The sequence below is a fragment of the Rattus rattus genome, chromosome 6, assembly GCF_011064425.1.
Source record: "Rattus rattus isolate New Zealand chromosome 6, Rrattus_CSIRO_v1, whole genome shotgun sequence".
Classification (NCBI taxonomy): Eukaryota; Metazoa; Chordata; class Mammalia; order Rodentia; family Muridae; genus Rattus; species Rattus rattus.
Window position 1 is genome coordinate 153555879 of NC_046159.1, and position 21676 is coordinate 153577554.

The following is a 21676-nucleotide window of genomic DNA, read 5'->3' on the forward strand; positions in this document are numbered from 1 at the left end:
CCACATACCTTCCCAGGCTTCTGTCCAAAGCTTCTGGGGAAACACTGAGCCTTGGACTGAACACCAGGCAGATTCCACAGGCAATACGTCAGCCACCTTCCCTGCAGCAAGAGGTACCTGCTCTCTAAGAGACATGGGATGGCATCTCTGAGGCCATAGTTGGCCCAGGAAGAGTTGGGAAGATTTTCTCTGGTCTGAGAGGAAAAGCAACGATGAGGGACAAGACCTGGAGGCACAAAAACCTGGGAGTGTTTGAGAAAACCAATTTGTCTTGAGAGCAATAAACTGGGAAGAGCGGATAGGCCAGCATGTTAGAGCGGCCTTGGCCCTCCCAAGCTTTATCTAAAGGTTCCAAGTGAAGACAAAGTATGAGGGAGACCTTGAGAAGAACCTTGCAGCAGTAGGAAAGATGTGGTGGGGAGACCTGGGGGGTTGGAAGACCTGCATCAAGGCTAAGGCCAGGGGTGCACCCAGAGGTGGCAGTGTATGATTCTGGTGAGAATCTTGACACTGAGACCAGTCACAGTTCCCTTCACAGAAAGAGTCCTTGGTTGTCAGAGTCAAGTTTTAGCTGGACTTAATAGCCAGGCAGAGCTAGTCTATCCAAGGTTCTGTGAAGATGAAATATCCAGCAGTAGGGGCTAGATCCCATCTCCTGCCTCTCTGACAGTGCAAGTTAGTAGGTACAGGCAGGGGTCTCAAGGCCTGAAAGAAAACTAGTGTAGGAGTCACCTGCTGACCGTCTGTTCCCAGCCCCCACCAGTCACCCAGGGAGCCCAGAGCACTCACATCCAAGGGCCGGCTTCCCCCTATTTGTGAGGCCCCTTCGCCTCTACCTGCCCTGCCCCAAAATAGTGGACCCCACCTTCTTAGTGACCCCAAAGATCAGCACAGCCCATTCCGTCCGGCTATTCCTGCCAGCCCCCCACCCAGGCCCACCCCAATCTTATCCTCCCCTGCTTCTCAAGAGTCCAGCCAACACAAATCCACATGTTTGTTTGTCTGCCTGTCTGCCTCTCCCAGTCTTGCCTCTCCCTGTCTCTAAGTTTCTGGGGGTTTTGTTTTGTTTTGTTTGTTTTTCCTCATAGTTTCTTTCTTGGGCCTCTGAGGTCTCAAACTCCCACTCCTGTACACCCAAATACCTAGCTCCTAGCTTTCTATCAGATGTAGGTAGTATAGAACTACAAACTCCAACATGCATGTCTGCCTAAGGTGTCCAAAATGTGCTGGTATGTATCTCCCTGCATTCTGGGAATTGTAGTTTGCCTAGCCCACACTCAGTGTCCACTCCCCCGCCCCCAAACTCTCCCCTGTGGGCCATCTGCCTCTGCCCTGGTGGCTAGGTCTCTGCCCTGGTGGCTAGGTCTCGCCACTGACCTGCTGCCCCAGGGAAATATGCGTCATTTGACAGGATTGGTGGTGGAGGCCTTGGATGTCAGCTTCCTGCCCCTTTGTGTCCCCCCACTTGAGTCATGGGGTGTGGGAGTTTCAGGAAACTGAGATGAGAATGGGAAAGATGCCCTAATACCAGGCAAAAGGACAAAATGTCACTTCATCCTTGCTGAACCTGTGTCCCCAAGCTCCCAAAGGACTCTGAGATAGAAGAGAGCAAGGGGTCCAGGATTAACCTAGAGATCTCTGTGGTCACAGGAATATGATATTCCATTGCTCTGGTACTGGCCCAGTGCACAAGGCCCTCCTACTGTGGCCCAACACCACCAAAGCATCTTTCCCGCCCTGCAGTAGCCCTCTAATGGACACCTGGGTTCCCACTTATCAGCTCTAGCCCTCATGGCGGAACCCAGGCGTCCGGCCCCCCACCCTCTGGGTCAGCGGGCATGAAGCCGAGGTTTTAGAGCCTCCCTGCCGGCCTTGTTCCTGTCCCATTGTGTGTGGGACAGGGGCGGGGCGAGGGCCAGCATCTGAGAGCCCCCTCCCACCACCCCCTCCCTGCTTCCTAAGGAAAAGGCCAGGACTCTGCTGAGCAGTCGGCAGAGTGGAGGTGAGCTGGCATGGGCAACTTGAAGAGTGTGGGCCAGGAGCCTGGGCCACCCTGTGGCCTAGGGCTCGGGCTGGGCCTAGGGCTATGCGGCAAGCAGGGCCCAGCCTCACCGGCACCAGAGCCTAGCCAGGCACCAGTACCCCCGTCCCCAACCCGACCAGCACCAGACCACAGGTGAGGGGCACATGGCTGTGAGCAGGTAAGAGCTGTGAGTAGAGGGGTCGTATGGAGGACTGAGGTCTAGTGCTGAGAAGAGCCAGGAGGACCAGGCTACTGGTGCCAAAACCTCCTAGTGAACAGACCAGAACGAGGCTGCATGGCTGAGAGAGGCCAGAGCAAGGCCATCAGGTACTAGGTAAGAGGAAACAAGAGGCCCTGCTACAGAACTGGGCCAGGGTTTCAGTGCTGCTCCACGTCAAGAACTGTTCAACCTCAAACAAGTTACTTGACCTGAGCCTCTGTGTGGGTAAAACGCGGACTCAGTAGCACTCACCTCTTGGGTCTGTAAGTTTCTAGTTCATAGGAAGACTTTACAAACAGTAGTAATGGCGCCTTACCTGGAGAAGACGGGGACAGGGGAGGGGCACCCTAGGTGTGGGGTTTCACAGAGCAGGAGAGAGCTGGGGCCTGAGATCCAAACTCTTGGGGTGGGGGCTAAGGCAAAGCTGCTAGGTCCATTTCCTGCTTAAGGACTCCCTCCTCACCACCCTGAACCACAAACAGACCTGCAGTCCCAGCCCTCAAAACACTCGTCCCTGGGCCTGAGGTAGGTCCTTGAAGGGAAGAAAATAAAAAATTCCAGTGGGATGTCAGGCCAAGGGGCTCCTGCCAAGCCTGAGGGTCCATTGCTGCGGCTCAGGGACAGCAGGGCCCCAAGTCTCTCCCTTCCTCCTGTGCAGGCAGGCGTTTCTGGGAGAAAGTGATAAGGCCTCAAGCTTCCCTTCACACTAGGGCTGCTGTCAAGAGGGGTGTGAGTGGGAGCAAAATCAGAGCAGAGAAATCCATGCGGGGGCTTCCCTCTGCCCAGGCCCCTACAGTGCAGCCAGTGCCTACTCCGTTTCCAGGCGCCAAAACGACCCTTAAGATGGGGTAACACGAAGAATGGGGCTTAGGAGCCAGCGTGGTGACATGTGACCATAATCCCAGCAGTTGAGGGGAGGCAGGAGGATTCTAGCCAACCGTTGCTATACAGAGCTTGAGACCAGAGGTTATTTCACTCCTGGTTCAGAAAACCAAACAGCCATGAGCGTGGCACAAGCACCTGCTCTGCTGGGGACCTCAGGCGCCATCTCAGGTAAAGTAAGGGCATCCTGAGGTGAGCACCCAGACCAAGCAAGGAGGCCAAAGAGCTAGTGCTCTCCTCTCTCCCCCTCTCCCCCTCTCCCCCTCCCCTTCCCCCTCTCCCTCTCCTTCCTTCTCCTTCCCCCTCCCTCCCCCTTCTCCCTCTTCCCCTCTCCCTCTCCCCTTCTCTCTCTCCCTCTCCTTCCCCCCTCCCTCTCTCCTTCTCCTTCCCCCTCCCTCCCCCTTCTCCCTCTTCCCCTCTCCTCTCCCTCTCCCCTCCTTCCCCCCTCTCTCTCCTCCCCCCATCCCCCCCCTCCCCTCCATCTCCCCCCTCCCCTCCATCTCCCCCTTTCCCCTTTCCCTCTCCCTCTCCTTCCCCTCTCCCTCTCCCTGTCCCTCTCCTTCCCCTCTCCCTCTCCCTCTCATCCTTCTCCCCCTCCCTTTCCCCCTCCTTCTCCCTCTCCTTCCCCTTCTCCCTCTCCCTCTCATTCCCCTTCCCCCTCTCCCTCTCCCTCTCATCCCTCTCCCTCACTCACTCACTCTGCTCACTTTTTTTTTTTTTAAATAACAAAGGTACCCTTAGTCCCCAGCAGTCAGTCTGCCATGGCTGGAGGAATCTTCCCCCTCTCCACTCTATCACCAGCTTCTCAATTCTTCTTCACTAGGATCTAAACTTCTGACTTGTAAAGCTAGGAAACACATTCAACCTAAAAGAACCTCAGATGTAAACGACACAAAATAGGCTCTATGCAGGGAGTGAGGACCGGTCTGGGCCAGCACTCCAAGCCTAGAGAGTGTGGTCAGGGGTGGCAGAGTCCTGGGAAACAAGACAGTAGCTCAAAGCATGGCTTCCACTGTCTTGCACACTCTCTTGCTGGATGCACCATTTGTCCACCACTTGAGGCCTTCGTAAGTGGGGGCACAGAAGGTACTGCCTGCCTCCTAAGGCTGTTGTGAGAGCTGACAGAAAGCATCAGGAAGCAGATGGTGGGCGATGACTCTGGGTTTACAGTGCTGCCCTTTAACTACGATGGGGCAGCCTGAAGGAGACAAACTTCTCTCCCATGACTCTATGCATCCCTGGCCCACAACAGCCCCCCGTTAACCCGGCCCCCAGACGGACCCAAGTTTCCTCGAGTAAAGAACTGGGAAGTGGGCAGCATCACCTACGATACCCTCAGTGCACAGGCTCAGCAGGTAAGAACAGGCCCTACCCATGTGGCTAGGGCTGGGATGGGGTGGGTAGAGGCCTGGTCCCAGATCAGGGCCCAAACCAAGAAACTCCACTTTGTTTATATTTGGCCCTTGTCTACAGAGAGTAGTGAAAAGCAGGAAAGACTGTAGGGTCAAGGGACATTGCAAGGATTTCGGCAAGCCTTTGGCCCTGAGTCCCAAGCCCTAAGCAACCAGACCCCGTCCTGTTTGCACTCTCACCGCTAGTCTGAGCCTATGTTTTCCCCGAGCCTGCCTCCCTCTGCCCTGGCTAACCACTGCTCGCTCTGATGATCCGGGCCTTTGTGTCCTCTCTTCTGGCTCAGGATGGGCCCTGTACCCCAAGACGCTGCTTGGGATCCCTGGTATTTCCAAGGAAGTTACAGAGCCGGCCCACCCAGGGCCCTTCACCCACTGAGCAGCTATTGGGTCAAGCCCGGGACTTCATCAATCAGTACTATAACTCGATCAAAAGGTGGGTCTCCCCTGCTCCTCCCAACACCCTCACGCTGAGTGGAGGAGCCTTCAGATCACCTCATTCCCCAGTCCTTTCACCATCCTGACGCCAAGGCTTGTGGCCCTCCCCTCTTCCCAGGAGTGGTTCCCAGGCTCATGAGCAGCGGCTTCAGGAAGTGGAAGCTGAGGTGGTGGCCACCGGCACCTACCAGCTCCGGGAGAGCGAGCTGGTGTTTGGGGCCAAACAGGCCTGGCGCAACGCTCCCCGCTGTGTGGGGCGGATCCAGTGGGGGAAACTGCAGGTATAACCAGCTGGCATAGGTAATGGGACTGAACCCGGAGAAGAGAATCCAGGAAGCTCCTGAGGCTTCCCTGGGGGCGGATGTGCGGCACTGGAAGGATCTTTGTCCTACATTGCCTTTAGAGACAAACCTTAAGGAGACCAGCTCCTGCCTTGGCTCTCCGGGATAATCCTCAGCCTATTGGCTGGCGCGCGGTGAATACCCACTTCCTCTGAGGTTCCCGGGGGGCTCGGTTCCACACTCTCCTTCATGCTAGTGCGTACCACAGAAGCAGCCTGGGTTTTTGGAACAGCCTCAGCACTGACAGAAGCCAAGGTTCTACAGGGGAACTGAACCCATGACCTTGGTTCAAAGCTTTAGTTTAACTTTGAACCTATCAAGCTTCCAAAATACGCTCCAATTACTGCTGTGCCCTTCCCTTGGCCACTGGTCACCACTGCCATCCCCTACCCTGTCACAAATTCCCTTCTCCTTCAGGCAGGATAGAACTTCCCAGCCTTCTCCTAGTGTCGGGATGCTGCTGGCAGGGTCCCGGAAGCTGTCTGATGCGGCCATCTCTTTCTATTCCCATCATCTGGCTCAAGGGAGCTGGATGCTGGCCTGGCTTGGCACAAGCACTCAGTACCAATTCCCCCACCACCACCACCAACTAGGACTCTTCCCCGGGGATCGCCTGCAGTAAGCGGGTGCCACTCCGTGCCGGTTTTCAAGTTGGCGTTGAGGGGAATGGGGAGATGGGACCTGGGAAAACCAGGCTGTGCTGGGCAAACAAGGCTGTTAGACAGAAGATGGTCCGTAGGGCATGAATGTTGAGAGCACTGGGCACATGGACAGTGGGTGGTAGCTCCACCAGACCCCGCCTCCTCCCCAGCAAGCCCCATGCCAGCATGTCCTCTAGAGCTGACAGTCAAAACCTCATCTGTTTTTTTCCCACAACCTCGGCCGGTCCTCCTTGGACCTAGGTATTTGATGCTCGGGACTGCAGGACTGCACAGGAAATGTTCACCTACATCTGTAACCACATTAAGTATGCAACAAACCGAGGCAATCTTCGGTGAGTGACCCCACCCCAGGGCCAAGTCCACCCCAGGCCCAAGCCCACCCCAGGCAGCAGTAAAGGGTCTCTAACCAGTTCCATTCCCCGTGTCAGTTCAGCCATCACGGTGTTCCCCCAGCGCTACGCTGGCCGGGGAGACTTCCGGATCTGGAACAGCCAGCTGGTGCGCTACGCGGGCTATAGGCAGCAGGACGGCTCTGTACGAGGGGACCCTGCCAACGTGGAGATCACTGAGGTGGTGTACTATTTGCTTTCTAGTGCTGTGATGACATACTGACCAAAAGAAATTCAGGGAGGAAAGGGTTTCTTTCCTCTATCAACTCATAGCTTCCTCCATGACTGAAGGAAGTCAGGGCAGGAACTGAGAACAGAAACCTGCAGGCAGGAACCTGGAGGACGGAAAAGGATGCTGTTGACTGTGCTGCCCCTGCTACTTCACCTGCTGTGTACATAGCTCATGCCCAGCTATCCAGGGATAGTACTGCCCACAGTGGGCCCCTCCATCAATCAGTAATCGATAAAATCTTCCATAGACATGACCACAAGTCAATCTGGTGATGTCTTCCCGGGTGTGTCAAGTGGACAACATAGAGTAGCCATCACAAATGGGAACCAAGGCTTCCAAGGACAGATAGGGAAGCCAGGGAACACTGCGTGGGAATGCAGAGAAGTCAGTGAGCAGAAAAGGGGGCCTTCCTTGAGATGAAAGTCAGGCACGGTGGCACACTCCTATAATCCCTGACATGAGAGGTCCAAGCAAGAGGGTCAGGAGTTCTAGGCTAGCCTTGACGACAAGAACGGGGTCCTCCAGGGGGTATAAAGACCCAGCCACTGAGGAGTCCCTGAGGTAAAGAGTAGGGAATAGTTAATGATGAGGATTCCTAGTGAGGTCAGCAGTCACAGTCCTTGACCCTACCTCTGCCTGCTTTCCACAGCTCTGTATTCAACATGGCTGGACCCCAGGAAATGGCCGCTTTGATGTGCTTCCCCTGCTACTCCAGGCTCCCGATGAGCCCCCAGAACTCTTCACTCTGCCCCCAGAGCTGGTCCTCGAGGTGCCTCTGGAGCACCCCACGTGAGCATGAAAGGCTGAGGGTGGGACGAGGCTACCGGAAGCCCTTTGAGGAGGGACTGTTGGGGGTGGGGCACCTGCCAATTCTACATAGAAGCTAATAAAGTTCCTACCCCTAGGCTAGAGTGGTTTGCTGCCCTTGGCCTGCGCTGGTATGCCCTCCCAGCTGTATCCAACATGCTGCTAGAAATCGGGGGCCTGGAGTTTCCGGCTGCCCCTTTCAGCGGCTGGTACATGAGTTCAGAGATTGGCATGAGGGACCTGTGTGACCCTCACCGATACAACATACTTGAGGTGAGGGAATGCTGAGAAAAGGGGACATGAAGCTGTATGCCACCCCCACGCCCACCCAGAGTGCTGGCCATAGGAAAGTGTCAGGTCCAAGGGTGTGCGTGAGCTCCAGAGCCACAAAGGTGGGAAGGAGAGACGCTAAGTGAAGAAGTTTGTGAAGGATAGATTTCATCAGATTCCCAAAGGAGTGTGTGTGCAAGTGTGTGTGCACTCATGCATGTGTATGTGTGTGGACATGTATGTGCATGTGTGTATAATGTGTGTGAACACGTGTGCTCATGTATATGTATGAATATATATGTGTGTGTATGTCTGTATAAACATGTGTGCCTGCATATATGTGTGTGTACATGTTTGCGCATGTGTGTATGAATGCGTGTGTGCATATGAGTGTGTGCATGCATGCATGTGTGTGCATATGTGTAAGAATGTGTGTGTGTATAAACCTGTTGCATGTCTGTGTGTGTGTGTGTGTGTGTGTGTGTGTTGCTAGGCTGGCCCTGAACTCATGGTAACCTTCCTGCCTTGGCATCCCAAGTGCTAGAGTTAAAGCCTTGAACCACCATGCCTGGCTTAAAGGAGACCCTATCTCAGATAAGGTTTACGCTCCACTTCAGAGATGAGAAGTGAAGGCCAGGCTGAGGAGGAACTTTCCAGCTCTGTTCCACAGTATCTTTCTGGGCAAAGCACTGACCCAACCCCGTATGCCTCTCACCCCCTCCTTCTTACCACTCCCTGCTGCTTCTGTTCAACTTGACCCAGGATGTGGCTGTCTGCATGGATCTAGACACCAGGACAACCTCATCACTGTGGAAAGACAAGGCAGCAGTGGAAATTAACGTGGCTGTGCTGTACAGTTACCAGGTACACAGGCCCAGCTGTGGGGTTAGGGAATACAGACCTGAGCAGAGCTGAGTCACGGGGCACACCGTGTCTGCAACTCTGGATACACAGGCACTGGTTCTGCAGTATGTTACCTAAGTTCCTGCCAGAAACCTTGCTCAGTAACTGGTCCCAGGGCATACTGTGAGACCCACTGGCATCTGGACTCTCTAATGCTAGGTAGAAAATATGCTGGGTACAGGAGCGTCATAATACAATGCGTGTGTGGTAGGGTGTGGTTTGAGGTGCCCAGTGAATACCTTCATGGAGTCTAAGAGAGTTAAGAAAGGACTTGAGAGGGCTGGGATTTAGCTCAGTGGTAGAGCGCTTACCTAGGAAGCGCCAAGGCCCTGGGTTGGTCCCCAGCTCCAAAAAAAAAAAAAAAAAAAAAAAAAAAAAAAAAAAAAAAGGACTTGCAATGTGGTTGGGTGGTAAGCGTGAAGCTCCAGCTTCTATCTCAGCACCAGCGCTGGGAGCACGGCACACAGATGATAAGTCAGAGCTGCTCTCACCCACCCAGCTTGGAGCATAACTGAGAGGACACAGAATATGTCATTTGCAGTCACCCAAGGCACAGAATAGGCTGGGTTCACAGTGATATAGGTGGGATCTATACAGCACTTCTGAGACCAGACTCTTCTCCCCCACCGCAGCTGGCCAAAGTGACCATTGTGGACCACCATGCCGCTACAGCCTCCTTCATGAAGCACTTGGAAAATGAGCAGAAGGCCAGAGGGGGCTGCCCTGCTGACTGGGCCTGGATCGTGCCCCCCATCTCAGGCAGCCTCACCCCTGTCTTCCATCAAGAGATGGTCAACTATTTCCTGTCCCCTGCCTTCCGCTACCAGGTACCCAACCCAAATGGCTCCTGCCCACCTAGCACAGCTCTGGGCAGCCCACAGGAGCCGCTAACTTTTCTTCCATGCTCCTCCCCTCCCCCACCTGTCACTTTTTCGCAGCCTGACCCCTGGAAAGGAAGTGCAGCAAAAGGCACAGGCATCACCAGGAAGAAGACTTTTAAGGAAGTAGCCAAGTGGGTACCCTGGGGCTGTGTCCCTTCCCCATACGCTAGGGGAGCAACCCCTGTAGTGGTACCCCAAGTCTTTGAAGTCATGAGTTCTGGGCCTCTACCTGGGAGGTCTGGCCTCTGTGCACCTGGGATGCCCTTACCCCACCCTTGCTTGCAGTGCAGTGAAGATCTCTGCCTCACTCATGGGCACGGTGATGGCGAAGCGTGTGAAGGCGACTATCCTGTATGGCTCTGAGACTGGCCGCGCCCAGAGCTACGCACAGCAGCTGGGGAGGCTCTTTCGGAAGGCGTTTGACCCCCGGGTAGGACTGAAGCCTGAGAGGCAGCTGGCTGGGAAGTCTGTCTACCTCGTCAGAGGTGCCTGGGGGACAAAAGGGCTAAAAGTAAGGGTTCATTTCAAGTCCAGTATGGTGGCACATCGCTGAGATGCCAACAGTTGGGCAGTAGAGTCAAGAGGATCAACGGTCATCCTTGGTTACATAAAGAGTTCAAAGCTGACTTGGGCTGCACAGGACCCTGTCTCAGAAAAAACAAAAGTCAGGGTTCACAAAGAAAGCTACAATCTACAGGGACTCAGGGTGCAGTCAGGCCTTGTCTTGCCTAAGTGAGGACAGAGGAAGGCAAGCGTCAACACCCATCTTCTCCCCGCAGGTCCTGTGCATGGATGAATACGATGTGGTATCCCTAGAGCATGAGGCCTTGGTATTGGTGGTGACCAGCACATTTGGCAATGGGGATCCCCCGGAGAATGGAGAGGTAAGGCTTTCAGGAGTGGGAGACTGAGAAAAGATTCAAAACAGGACCAGCTAGACAGGCGGATGCAAGCCACACTCTCACACACATACACTCACACTCACATACACTCACACTCACATACACTCACACTCACACACACTCACACACACTCACACTCACACACTCACACACTCATACACACTCACACACACTCACACACTCACACTCAACACACACTCACACACACACACACACACACTCACACACACCACACTCACACACACACACACACACACACACACACACACACACACACACACACACACACTCACACACACACACCCACACTCACACACTCACACACACACACACACACACACACACACACTCACACACACACACACACACACACACACACTCACACACACACACACTCACACACTCACACACACACTCACACACACTCATTCATGCACACATTCACATACACACATACTTAGCAGGATGGAAAATTAATATGCTGAAGTAGCCCCACTTCCTGATGGGAATATGATCTGATTCCTGTGTCCCCAGCCATCTGTTATCAGTGCAACTCTTTTGATATGGGGAAGGCACTTCCTGGATGACCTAAGAGCACTCCCAGGTCTTGCCAACTGAGAAAAACAAGGATTCCCTGCTCGCTTCAGTATGTTAACTTTCCCTTTTCTCATTTTGGAGAAAGGAGCATGCGCACTCTCTGGGTGCCAGCCTCGATTGAATTGCTTCACTTGCTCAACATGTCTTAAAAGAAACAGAAGCCGAGGCCATCAGATGCCTTATGGCTAACCATTCTCTTCCCATGGCACGCCTCTGTGCCCCGATGATGCATTTCTACTCATCTATCTCTCATCTACCTGTTCCAGCTTTGGGTGTCAGGACCCTTATGAGTTCTTCTTAGTCCCTCCTCTAGAGTCCAAAATTAAATGACCACAATAAGCTTGAATTCTGACAGAAGCTCTCTCCCTAATTCTCATCTGCTTTAAAACAAGCAAAAGCCCCACTTGAGTCAGGTGTGGTATCGTGTATAATCCCAGCACTGGACAGGAACAGGCAGACGGATCAAGAGTTCGAAGTTACCTACAGCTATATTGTGAGTTTAAGGCCAGTCTTGCCTTCAGGAGACCCAAAACAGGAGTGTCTTTAAACCCAGGACTAGGGAGACAAGCAGGTGTATTTCAGGCTAGCCTTATCTACATAATGGAGCCCTATCTCAACAAACAAACAAAACAAAACAGCAAACAAACAAAAACTGATCCAGGTGAGATGAGATGGTTCAGCAAGAAAGGGCTCTTGCCACCATGCCTGAGGCCTTCAGATCCGTCTCTAGGACCTAGGTAATAGAAGGATAGAAACAACCCCTGCAAATTGTCCTCTGACCTCTACACACACACACACACACACACACACACACACACACACACACACACACACACACACACACACACAACTAAGTTAAAAATAAAAGCAATAAAAAAATTAAAACCAAACAAAAGAACCCAAACACCTGTCTCCACATCTGCTCAATACCTGATGGGGCCTCCCTGTGCGTCACGACACGCAGAGGGCATCACATGGTGGGCAAGACAGTAGGAGTGCTCCAGGGAGAGCTGCCTTTATACCAGGGCTTCCCAATACAGCCCCATTAATCCATTAATCCATGGCTGGATTAAACCACTCATGAGCGCAGAGCCCTCTCAACCCAGTGATCTCCAAAGGTCTGGCCTCCAAATGTCATTAACACAAGATTGGAGGGACAAACACTCAAACCGTAAGTGGCATCATGATTTAGCTTTTTGACATAAGAGCGAAGTGTGTTACCCACATCCTAAAAAGACAGAGCCATTCATTAGCCTAAAAAGCCCATCAGTTTCTCCAGGTCAATCCCCTGTCTCAGCAGATGGATCTCACCTACTCAAGAACGTCACATGAATGGAAGCCTAGGTACCCTGTCCTCCGTCACTTTCGAGGCTCGTCCCTGTCCATGAGTCAGTCCCTTCCTTCCCTGTTGAGTGGTGCTCACTGTGTGAACAGCCCAGCTTGTTTATTCACTCTTCTGTTGATAGACACTTGGACTGCTTCCAGTTCAGAGCTATTAGGAATAAAACTGTTAAGAATATCCTTGGAGCAGGCTTTTGTGGGCTTATGTTTTCGTTTATCTTGGATAAATATCCAAGAGTGGAATTGTTGGGCAATAGGGAAGATGTTGGTTTAACCTTAAAAAAAAAAAAAAAGAAAAAGAAGGAAAAGAAAAGAAACCTGTCATTTGGTCAGATTGAACCATATTTTTGAGATGTGAGCATTTCAATTTTACACCCCTAACTCCCTAGTTTTTAAAGGAAGAAATACAGGAATATATCTCACAGAAAACAGAATATATGCACCAAAGTTATGAACAAGAATATTTATAGCAACTTTGCTCACAGCACCCACATTGGGAACAATTCAAGTGTCAATCAACAATAAATTGGATAAACAGTGATAAATTCACATGTGATCCAGCAGCGTGAACGAATCACACGACACAGTACAACGGAGAATGCATGTGGTACGATCCACTTAGTCTGAAGTTTGAAACCAGGCAACTCTAAGCCAGAGGTTGGCTCGTTCTGCATGCAGAACAGTGTAACGTACAAAAGTGACCTCCGGACACTGCCCATATTTCCTAGGGGCTGCTGGTCACACACATCTGGTGTGTGTATACATACATGACTGCGTAGTTACTCTAAGACGGTCACAAACTGAGTTCAAGGGGGAAGTAATACACCACCACAGAGTTACAGACGAGAACGGACTAGGACGTAGCCAACACACAGAATGAGGTCGAGGGCCCAGAGAGATGTCTTAGCAGTTGAGACTGCTCTTCCGGCGGACTCTGGTTTGATTCTTGGCACCCACAAAGGCTCGCAACCGTCTGTAACTCCAGTGGGGGATCTGACACCCCTTCTAGCTTCCATGGTTACCAGGCATACACATGATGCACAGACATACATGCAGGCACACAGTCATGCACACAAAATAAATGCATCTCAGAAAGGAAGGAAGGAAGAAAGAGAGAGAGAGAGAGAGAGAGAGAGAGAGAAAGAGAGAGAGAGAGAGAGAGAGAGAAAGCAAGCCAGCCAAGCATGAGGTATTGGCCTAGAAGGATGTCCACATAGGTCACTGATAAAAAGCAAGCAAGAATTACATGGTTCTATTGAACCAAACAAAAGATTGTATGCACCTATTTAAGTACCAACAGCCCCCCTCCCCCATTTAGTGTGTGCTTCTGTTTCAATCGTAACTTTTTAGTTTATGATAGTGGGCCCTGCGTTTGGGTTGTTGGGCAGCTCCCAGTTTAGCCAGACATTTGTAGGGAACAATGACCCGGCATTGAGAATCCTTGACGCGATCAGATGTGAGAGAGTGGGGTGAAGGGCCGGCGTGCCGACGCTCTGTTAAACCCTTTCCAGCCTACAGTGGGTGGTTTGGGATATAACCACACCGTGAGTCATAGGTTCATGTTCATTGATACAGAGCTAGGAAGTGTCCACCTGTCAGTAGTACACACACACACACACACACACACACACACACACACACACATGCATGCACGCACACGCACGCGCACACAGGGTTAAGTGGCAAGGGAGAGTAAAGCTGGGCTTTCTCTTTTACTTTATGCACCTCTGTTGTGTGATTTTTTTTTTAAGGCAAGCTTTTGAATTTTCTTTTCTTTTTTTTTAAATTCATTTATTTATTTTATGTATGTGAGTACACTGTATCTGTCTTCAGACACACCAGAAGAGGACATCAGATTCCATTACAGATGGTTGTGAGCCACCATGTGGTTGCTGGGAATTGAACTCAGGACCTCTGGAAGAGCAGTCCGTGCTCTTAACCGCTGAGCCATCTCTCCAGCCCCCAAGCTTTTGAATTTTCAAAACAGAAGTTAGTAATGAAGACTACTAAGGACCAGGCAGCCTGGTTTTAAGTTCCTGTGTAGTATAAAATAAAACTAACCATCGTGCAAACTCTTCTCTGTGCAGAGCTTTGCAGCAGCGCTGATGGAAATGTCGGGCCCCTACAACAGCTCCCCTCGGCCTGAGCAGCACAAGTGAGTAGAGAGATGGGACAAGGGGCATCTGGAAACACTGAAGGAGCGGAAAACGGACAGCGTGAGGCCTGAGCACCAGTGCAGCCCCAAAGACCTGCCTTCTCTGGGAACCTGGTCACTTCCAGGCCCAGGACTCCCTCTATAATCCTAAGGTCTTCTCCAGAAGGAGGGAGACAGAGCAGAGGCCTCCACCACCACAGCCCTTTTCACCCCAGGAGAAGAAACCCCAAAACTACTCTCTGGCTGGGCCTGGGCCAGGTTCCCAGTTCCTTGTGACACCGTCTTTATCCTCTCTTGCCAGGAGTTACAAAATCCGATTCAACAGTGTCTCCTGCTCGGACCCACTGGTATCCTCTTGGCGGCGCAAGAGGAAGGAGTCCAGTAACACAGACAGTGCAGGGGCCCTGGGCACCCTCAGGTTGGGAGTCCTGGCTGAGGAGGGTGAATGAAAGAGACAGACTTTACCTGGGTAAACATGGGCTGGCATGGGGGCTCCAGCAACGGCTTCCTGTACCACAGGTTCTGTGTGTTTGGGCTGGGCTCCAGAGCATACCTGCACTTCTGTGCCTTTGCTCGAGCGGTGGACACAAGGCTGGAGGAGCTGGGCGGGGAGCGACTGTTGCAGCTGGGCCAAGGTGATGAGCTCTGCGGCCAGGAGGAGGCTTTCCGAGGCTGGGCCCAGGCAGCCTTCCAGGTGAGCTCCCCGGGCCCTGTATCTGACCTGGGTTGGCCCCACGTTCTGACTCCGACCAACCTGAGATGCTGCTCCAGGCTTTTGTAGTTGAAGTGCTGAGGCTGGAGATTCGCTGACTCCCTAATCTGGTTCTCTGTTCGTTCTTCCCCGTTCCCTTCCCAATGTGCCTTCATTTGCCACTCCGTGGCTAGCTCTGCCAGAATCATCCCTGAGCAGTGGACAACAGGTCCTACCAACAGAAATTCTACACCAAGCCAGAAACATAGCAAAAGAGAAGAGGCAGGGCCTATAGCTATAAGCTGGTGCTAAGAGCAGGAGCACAAAGGGAAAAGATCAGGGCATTGGGGCCCCTACTCAAGACAGCCACGATGGAAGGAGAAAGGGGTACCCAGAGGGCCAGAGGTCAGGACTGAAGCTAGAACAGCCCAGGTGCCTGGCCTAGAGGACTAGTTCTGGACACAGAAGTTTCCCTGGAAACTTCCTCAGGGCATCACCTTGATGCTTCTCACTTGGTGCAGGAATCCCCCACATCTGTCTGTCTGTCTGTCCATCTGGGACTCTGTTTTAGCCAGTCAGGATGCAAAGCAAGAAGGGGGGCTTCTTTAGAGGTGTGAGAACCAGAGGGCTTGCTTAAAGGAGAAGATCAAGATTTTTTTAAAAAAAAAGAGAGGACTGGAGAGATGGCTCAGTGGTTATAGAGCACTGCCTGCTCTTCCAGAGGTCCTGAGTTCAATTCCCAGCAACCACATGGTGGCTCACAACCATCTGTAATGGGATCTGATGCCCTCTTCTGGTGTCTGAAGTCAGCGACTGTGTACTCCCATACATGGAACAAATAAATTTTAAAAAAGTTTGAGAGAGAGAGAGAGAGAGAGAGAGAGAGAGAGAGAGAGAATCAGAGCCAGAGAATATAGGCAAATGGAGATGCTAGAAATTTCTGAGCCGGGTGAGAACACAATATGAAGTTTCTGTGAGGTAATACAGACGAATGAAAGCATCTGAGAAGCAGGAAGATGGACTCACTGGGACCCTGAAGGAAGGGAGAGGGTTGAGGAAGGAAGGAAGAGATATAAGGCTGCACACACTAGAAAAAGAAACAGTAACGGCCTGGAGATAGGACCCAGCCCAACACGGGCCAAGGAAGGAAGGAAGAGATAAAAGGTTGCACACCCTAGAAAAGAAACAGTAACAGCCTGGAAATAGGACCCAGCCCATCACAGGGAGCCCTGCATCTCAAGGCTGGGAGAGCAAACTACTAGTCAACTTTTCCCTGACCGGAAGCAGATGAAGCAAGCTCACTACACCTCCCACACTAAGATCCACTGGCCCTCCGCACACAGTACTAAGGGCTTTGCACAAAGCACCTCAAATGGGGCTGGGGTATAGCTCAAGTGGTGGTTGCCCAGCATACACTAGCCCTGGGTTTGGCCCTTGGTACTACAAAAAAAACAAATGTAGTCACACACTTGTGTACGGCCAGCACTTGGAAGGTGGAGGCAAGAGGATTAGAAGTTCGTGGTCATCTTTTCTACATAGCAAGTTGGAGGTCAGTCTGGACTACAAAAGATCCTGCCTCTAAGAATGAAAGTATCTTACTTAGTCTTTTCTGGAACCTTATGAGGGATCAAGATGAGAAACTGAGACACATAGATGTTAAGTATGGAGAGAATCCAATGCAGGTCTGAATTCATAGCTGCCTTTACTGAGCTACTATACGCCTAACTGTGCACCCACTCATCAGACAGGTATGACAAGTCAGGGTCCCTAGCAGCCAAATGAGCTAGAAAATAAGGTGCCATCATCGGCAACAGCTTCAGCCTCTGTCTTGCCAATTCGGGTGCCAATCCCACAGCTAGGAATCAGGCTGCCCATTGAAAGAAGACTCCTGGATAGCTGGAAGGTCCAGCCCCACCTCCCTCGACTCACCCCCCCCCACTTCTCCCTGAGGCTCCCTGATGACAAGCAGCCTTAGACCATCAGGTACCCATCCCTCAGGCCGCCTGTGAAACTTTCTGTGTGGGAGAAGATGCCAAGGCTGCTGCCCGAGATATCTTCAGTCCCAAACGCAGCTGGAAACGCCAGAGGTACCGTCTGAGTACCCAAGCTGAGAGCCTGCAATTACTGCCAGGTACAATCCTGACCTCAGCCTGACCTTGCTGAGTGGGGGTCCTAGGCTTCTCCCTCACAGGCCAGGACCCACTCACTCCGACGCTCAAGCCCCTTTACCATCTGCTTCCCAGGGCTGACTCACGTGCACAGGCGGAAGATGTTCCAGGCTACGATTCTCTCTGTGGAGAACCTACAGAGCAGCAAATCCACGTGAGGAAGATGGCTCGCCCCGCTCCCCTCACTATGAGGATCCCTCTTCATTCAGAATGTAGCCTCCTCCTTCTCCCACATTCTTCCTTCCTCCTTGTTGGCCTTTCACCTCAATAACTGCCTCCTTCCACACCCTTAGCCGAGCCACAATCCTGGTGCGTCTGGACACTGGAAGCCAGGAGGGACTGCAGTACCAGCCAGGGGACCACATAGGTGTGTGCCCACCCAACCGGCCTGGCCTAGTGGAGGCGCTGCTGAGCCGAGTGGAGGACCCTCCGCCATCCACAGAGCCTGTGGCCGTGGAACAACTGGAAAAAGGCAGCCCTGGTAAGGCTCGATGGCTGGGGTAGGAGAGTGAGAGCCTGCTACGTCCTGGCACAGGACCCCCATGCTGCTCAGCACTAACAGGGTTACCTGCTTACACCCGGGTACTACCTGGACCTAGCTGCCACTCCAGCCAGGATGGCCTAGTTGCGTATGGTCCTTTCCCAGAGCCCACCAAGCACCCTAAAAGCCTTCTCCTACAGCCTCCACCTCCCCATAATTCAATTTCTAATTTTTCTATCTTCTTCCAAAACAATGCCTGGAGTTAAGATAACCTGGTGCGGTTAAGGGCGGAGGAGAGCAGACTAACCTAGTCCAGCCAGGGTTTCCCAAAGACACCAAGGCTGCACAAACAAACCCATGCTACCATGCAAAGACAGGTTTTCCAATAAGACAAAGTGACTCACGATTAGCGCCCCTCCCCCGAGAGTGAATGTCAGCTCTGACCATCCAACCCCAGTGGGCTCCTCCCTCAGAGTTCTCTGTGCACTACCCCTAGGTGGCCCTCCCCCCGGCTGGGTACGGGACCCCCGGCTTCCCCCATGTACGCTGCGCCAGGCTCTCACCTACTTCCTGGACATCACTTCCCCGCCCAGCCCTCGCCTTCTTCGACTGCTGAGCACCCTGGCAGAAGAGTCCAGCGAACAGCAGGAGCTAGAGGCTCTCAGCCAGGTGGGAACCAAGGTTCCAGAAGCCCCTGGTGGGCGGGGGCATTCCGCGGCAGGAAATCCCCTGTGCGTGCCAGGTCCTCTGGACTTGCTTCTCCTAGCCAACGCGCTGCGCTGCGCTGCTGGATCGGTGTCCAGGCTGACCCGATCCATCTCTGGGTGCGCCGAGGGTCTTCATGTAGAGTGTGCTGGCCTGAACTGGGCGTGGATGAACGCTAAGGAGGTTCAGCTAGGTCGGGGGCACTCTGGCAAGGTAAGTCACTCGGAGGACTGTGGGCCTCTCAGCTCAGCACATCTGCCCCCAGGACCCCCGGCGCTACGAAGAATGGAAGTGGTTCCGCTGCCCCACACTGCTAGAGGTGCTGGAGCAATTTCCATCCGTGGCACTGCCTGCCCCGCTGATCCTCACCCAGCTGCCCCTGCTCCAGCCCCGGTACTACTCTGTCAGCTCAGCACCCAGCGCCCACCCAGGAGAGATCCACCTCACTGTAGCTGTGCTGGCATACAGAACCCAGGGGTGAGGCTGGGAGCAGGAAGAGTCTGCTATTGGTAAGACTAGGATAGACCGCTGAATGACTTCTCCTCCTAACCCCTAGATGGGCTGGGCCCTCTGCACTATGGGGTCTGTTCCACATGGATGAGCCAACTCAAGGCAGGAGACCCGGTGCCCTGCTTCATCAGGGGGTGAGTGGGGCCTCTTTGGTAGGGAAGGGCAACCAGAAGAGGTTATCTATGTCCAGACAGGGGTGAGAAAATGCAGGGACATGGCAGGGACAAGTGAGGAATGTGTGTGCGCACAGGGGTCACACAGGATTAGCTGGTAATTACTGAAAGCCTACTCTTACATTAAGAACGGTGTCTCTGGGTCACTTCCCAACTATGGTGAGCTTTGGGCCTCAACACTTGGCGCAGGGTCTTGCCCCTGAAGCCACAACTACCAGCAACAACATAGATTAGACAGTAGCCCTGCTGCTTGGTGAAAGAGTGACCCCTGCACGCCTCTTTCTCTATGTCCTTGGCTACAGCCTGTGTTAAAAGACTTGGCTTCTATCAGACATGGTGGTATATACCTTTAATTCCCCATACTCAGAAGGCAAAAGCAAGTGAATCTCTGAGTTCAAGGCCAGCCTGGTCTACAAAGAGAATTCCAGGTCAGCCAAGACTGTACAGGGAGATCCTGTCTCAGAGAGAGAGAGGGGGGAGAGAGAGAGAGAGAGAGAGAGAGAGAGAGAGAGAGAAATAGACTCAGCCAGGCAGTGATATCACATGCCTTTAAACCCAACATTTGGGGACAAAGGCAGGCAGATCTAAGTTTGAGGCCAGCCTGGTCTACACAGTGAGTTCCAGGATAGCCAAGGCTATACAAAGAAACCCTGTCTGGAAAAAACAAAAGCAAACAAACAAAAGAGACTAATTTGTCATTGGTCCTTGGGCTTCCCTGTCTGCACAGCCATAGCTTTGTTGATACGTCACGGGTGACGTAAGGGGGTCCTAACAGACTCTCTCTGACTAGGGCCCCCTCCTTCCGGCTGCCACCTGATCCTAACTTGCCTTGCATCCTGGTGGGCCCAGGGACTGGTATTGCACCCTTCCGGGGATTCTGGCAAGACCGATTACACGACATTGAGATCAAAGGTGAGGCTGGTCTAAGGGTGCATTGGAAGTCAGAAGGGAGCCAAGCAAAGAAGGAGTGGGCTGGAAGAAATGACCGTAAAAGAAACTGGGCCCAAAGGTGAAAACGTTTTTAATGGGGAAGGGAGGAGAGGTGAGGTTCGGGTCCTGTTTGTTAGCCTTCCTGGTGGTCCCTCTCCATTTAGTAGGTTTTGAAATGGATCGAGGATAAAGAAGGGAGGGGCAGGGCAGGAATTCAAAGAGGAAACAGCTCCAGGTGGATTCCTTATGAAGTCAGAACACCTCTGGGGTGACCCAATCTATAAACAGGTCAGGGTGTTCAGTGTCAATCAAAGAAGGCTGTGTGGGATAGGACTGGATCGAAGAAAAAGACCTGGGATGTCACACAGGCCATGGGTACAGAATTGAGTTAGTAAAGCAGTTTCCTTCTATAAATCAAAAGTGTGCAAGGGTCTGGGCAGAAACCATCCTATTTTGCCCCTAGAGGCTGAACAGTCAAGACAGTGTTTGCTCTAAGCCAAAAGTCTGGCTGGCACCCTGGGCAGGAATGACCCGGAGGTGGGGTTACCAGGGCTGCTCCAAAAGAAGGGCCCTCCCAAATCTCCGTGTTGCTCACAGGACTGCAGCCTGCCCCCATGACTTTGGTGTTTGGCTGCCGATGCTCCCAACTGGACCATCTCTACCGGGACGAGGTACTGGACGCCCAGCAGCGTGGGGTGTTTGGACAAGTCCTCACCGCCTTTTCCAGGGATCCTGGCAGCCCTAAGGTACCAGGGCGGGTGTAGAGATGGTGTGGCAAGGCCGTTCCCAAGCCCCGCCTCTCCCAAGCCCATCCCACCCAGGCACGCCCCTGGCCTGGGAGTTCTCACAGTAAGGACTGCCCCTAGACCTACGTGCAAGACCTCCTGAGGACAGAGCTGGCCGCGGAGGTTCACCGCGTGCTGTGCCTCGAGCAAGGACACATGTTTGTCTGCGGTGATGTCACTATGGCAACCAGCGTCCTGCAAACCGTGCAGCGAATTCTGGCAACAGAGGGCAGCATGGAGCTGGATGAAGCCGGTGACGTCATCGGCGTGCTGCGGGTGCGAAGGGGCAGACCTGGCCGGGCTAGGGTAGATCTACACTAGCAGCTCCTGTTCGGGTTCTGATCCACTGAGTTCTTTTTCTCCCCGCAGGATCAGCAACGCTACCACGAGGACATTTTCGGACTCACATTGCGCACCCAGGAGGTGACGAGCCGCATCCGCACCCAGAGTTTTTCTTTGCAGGAGCGACAGCTGAGGGGTGCAGTGCCCTGGTCCTTTGACCCGCCTACCCAAGAAACACCTGGTTCCTGACAGTCTTCTTCCCCTCCAGTTCCTGGAGAGAGGGACTGCGTCGCTTCATTAGGTTGACCAAGGCAAACCACCCTCTCTGGAATGCCCACAGCATCAGTTGCGAGGCTGCCGATTTAAGAACTCTAGTTAATCTCTCTCCAGTTTAACTAGACTGGGAGGGAGTCAGCCTAAATCCCGAAGGTTCCTCCGGCTGTGGTATTAGGACATCCTGCTGCCCTCTTCGTATGCTTTGATGGACTGTAGACTCCCT

General features: G+C 52.9%; 1 protein-coding gene across 1 annotated transcript; it reads left to right on the forward strand.

The window, feature by feature from the left end:
- Positions 1 to 2008: 2008 nt before the first annotated feature.
- Positions 2009 to 21544, forward strand: Nos3 (nitric oxide synthase 3). Its single transcript, XM_032907116.1, has 26 exons — positions 2009 to 2176; positions 4378 to 4480; positions 4822 to 4970; positions 5091 to 5253; positions 6216 to 6307; positions 6404 to 6545; positions 7246 to 7385; positions 7502 to 7676; positions 8436 to 8537; positions 9209 to 9403; positions 9515 to 9588; positions 9743 to 9887; positions 10237 to 10341; positions 14385 to 14452; positions 14754 to 14870; positions 14972 to 15146; positions 17142 to 17274; positions 17387 to 17465; positions 17605 to 17792; positions 18289 to 18461; positions 18763 to 18973; positions 19054 to 19141; positions 19971 to 20092; positions 20708 to 20856; positions 20977 to 21171; positions 21265 to 21544. Exons 1-26 carry the CDS (start codon positions 2013 to 2015, stop codon positions 21424 to 21426), a joined length of 3609 nt encoding a protein of 1202 aa, XP_032763007.1. The 5' UTR covers positions 2009 to 2012; the 3' UTR covers positions 21427 to 21544.
- Positions 21545 to 21676: the final 132 nt, after the last annotated feature.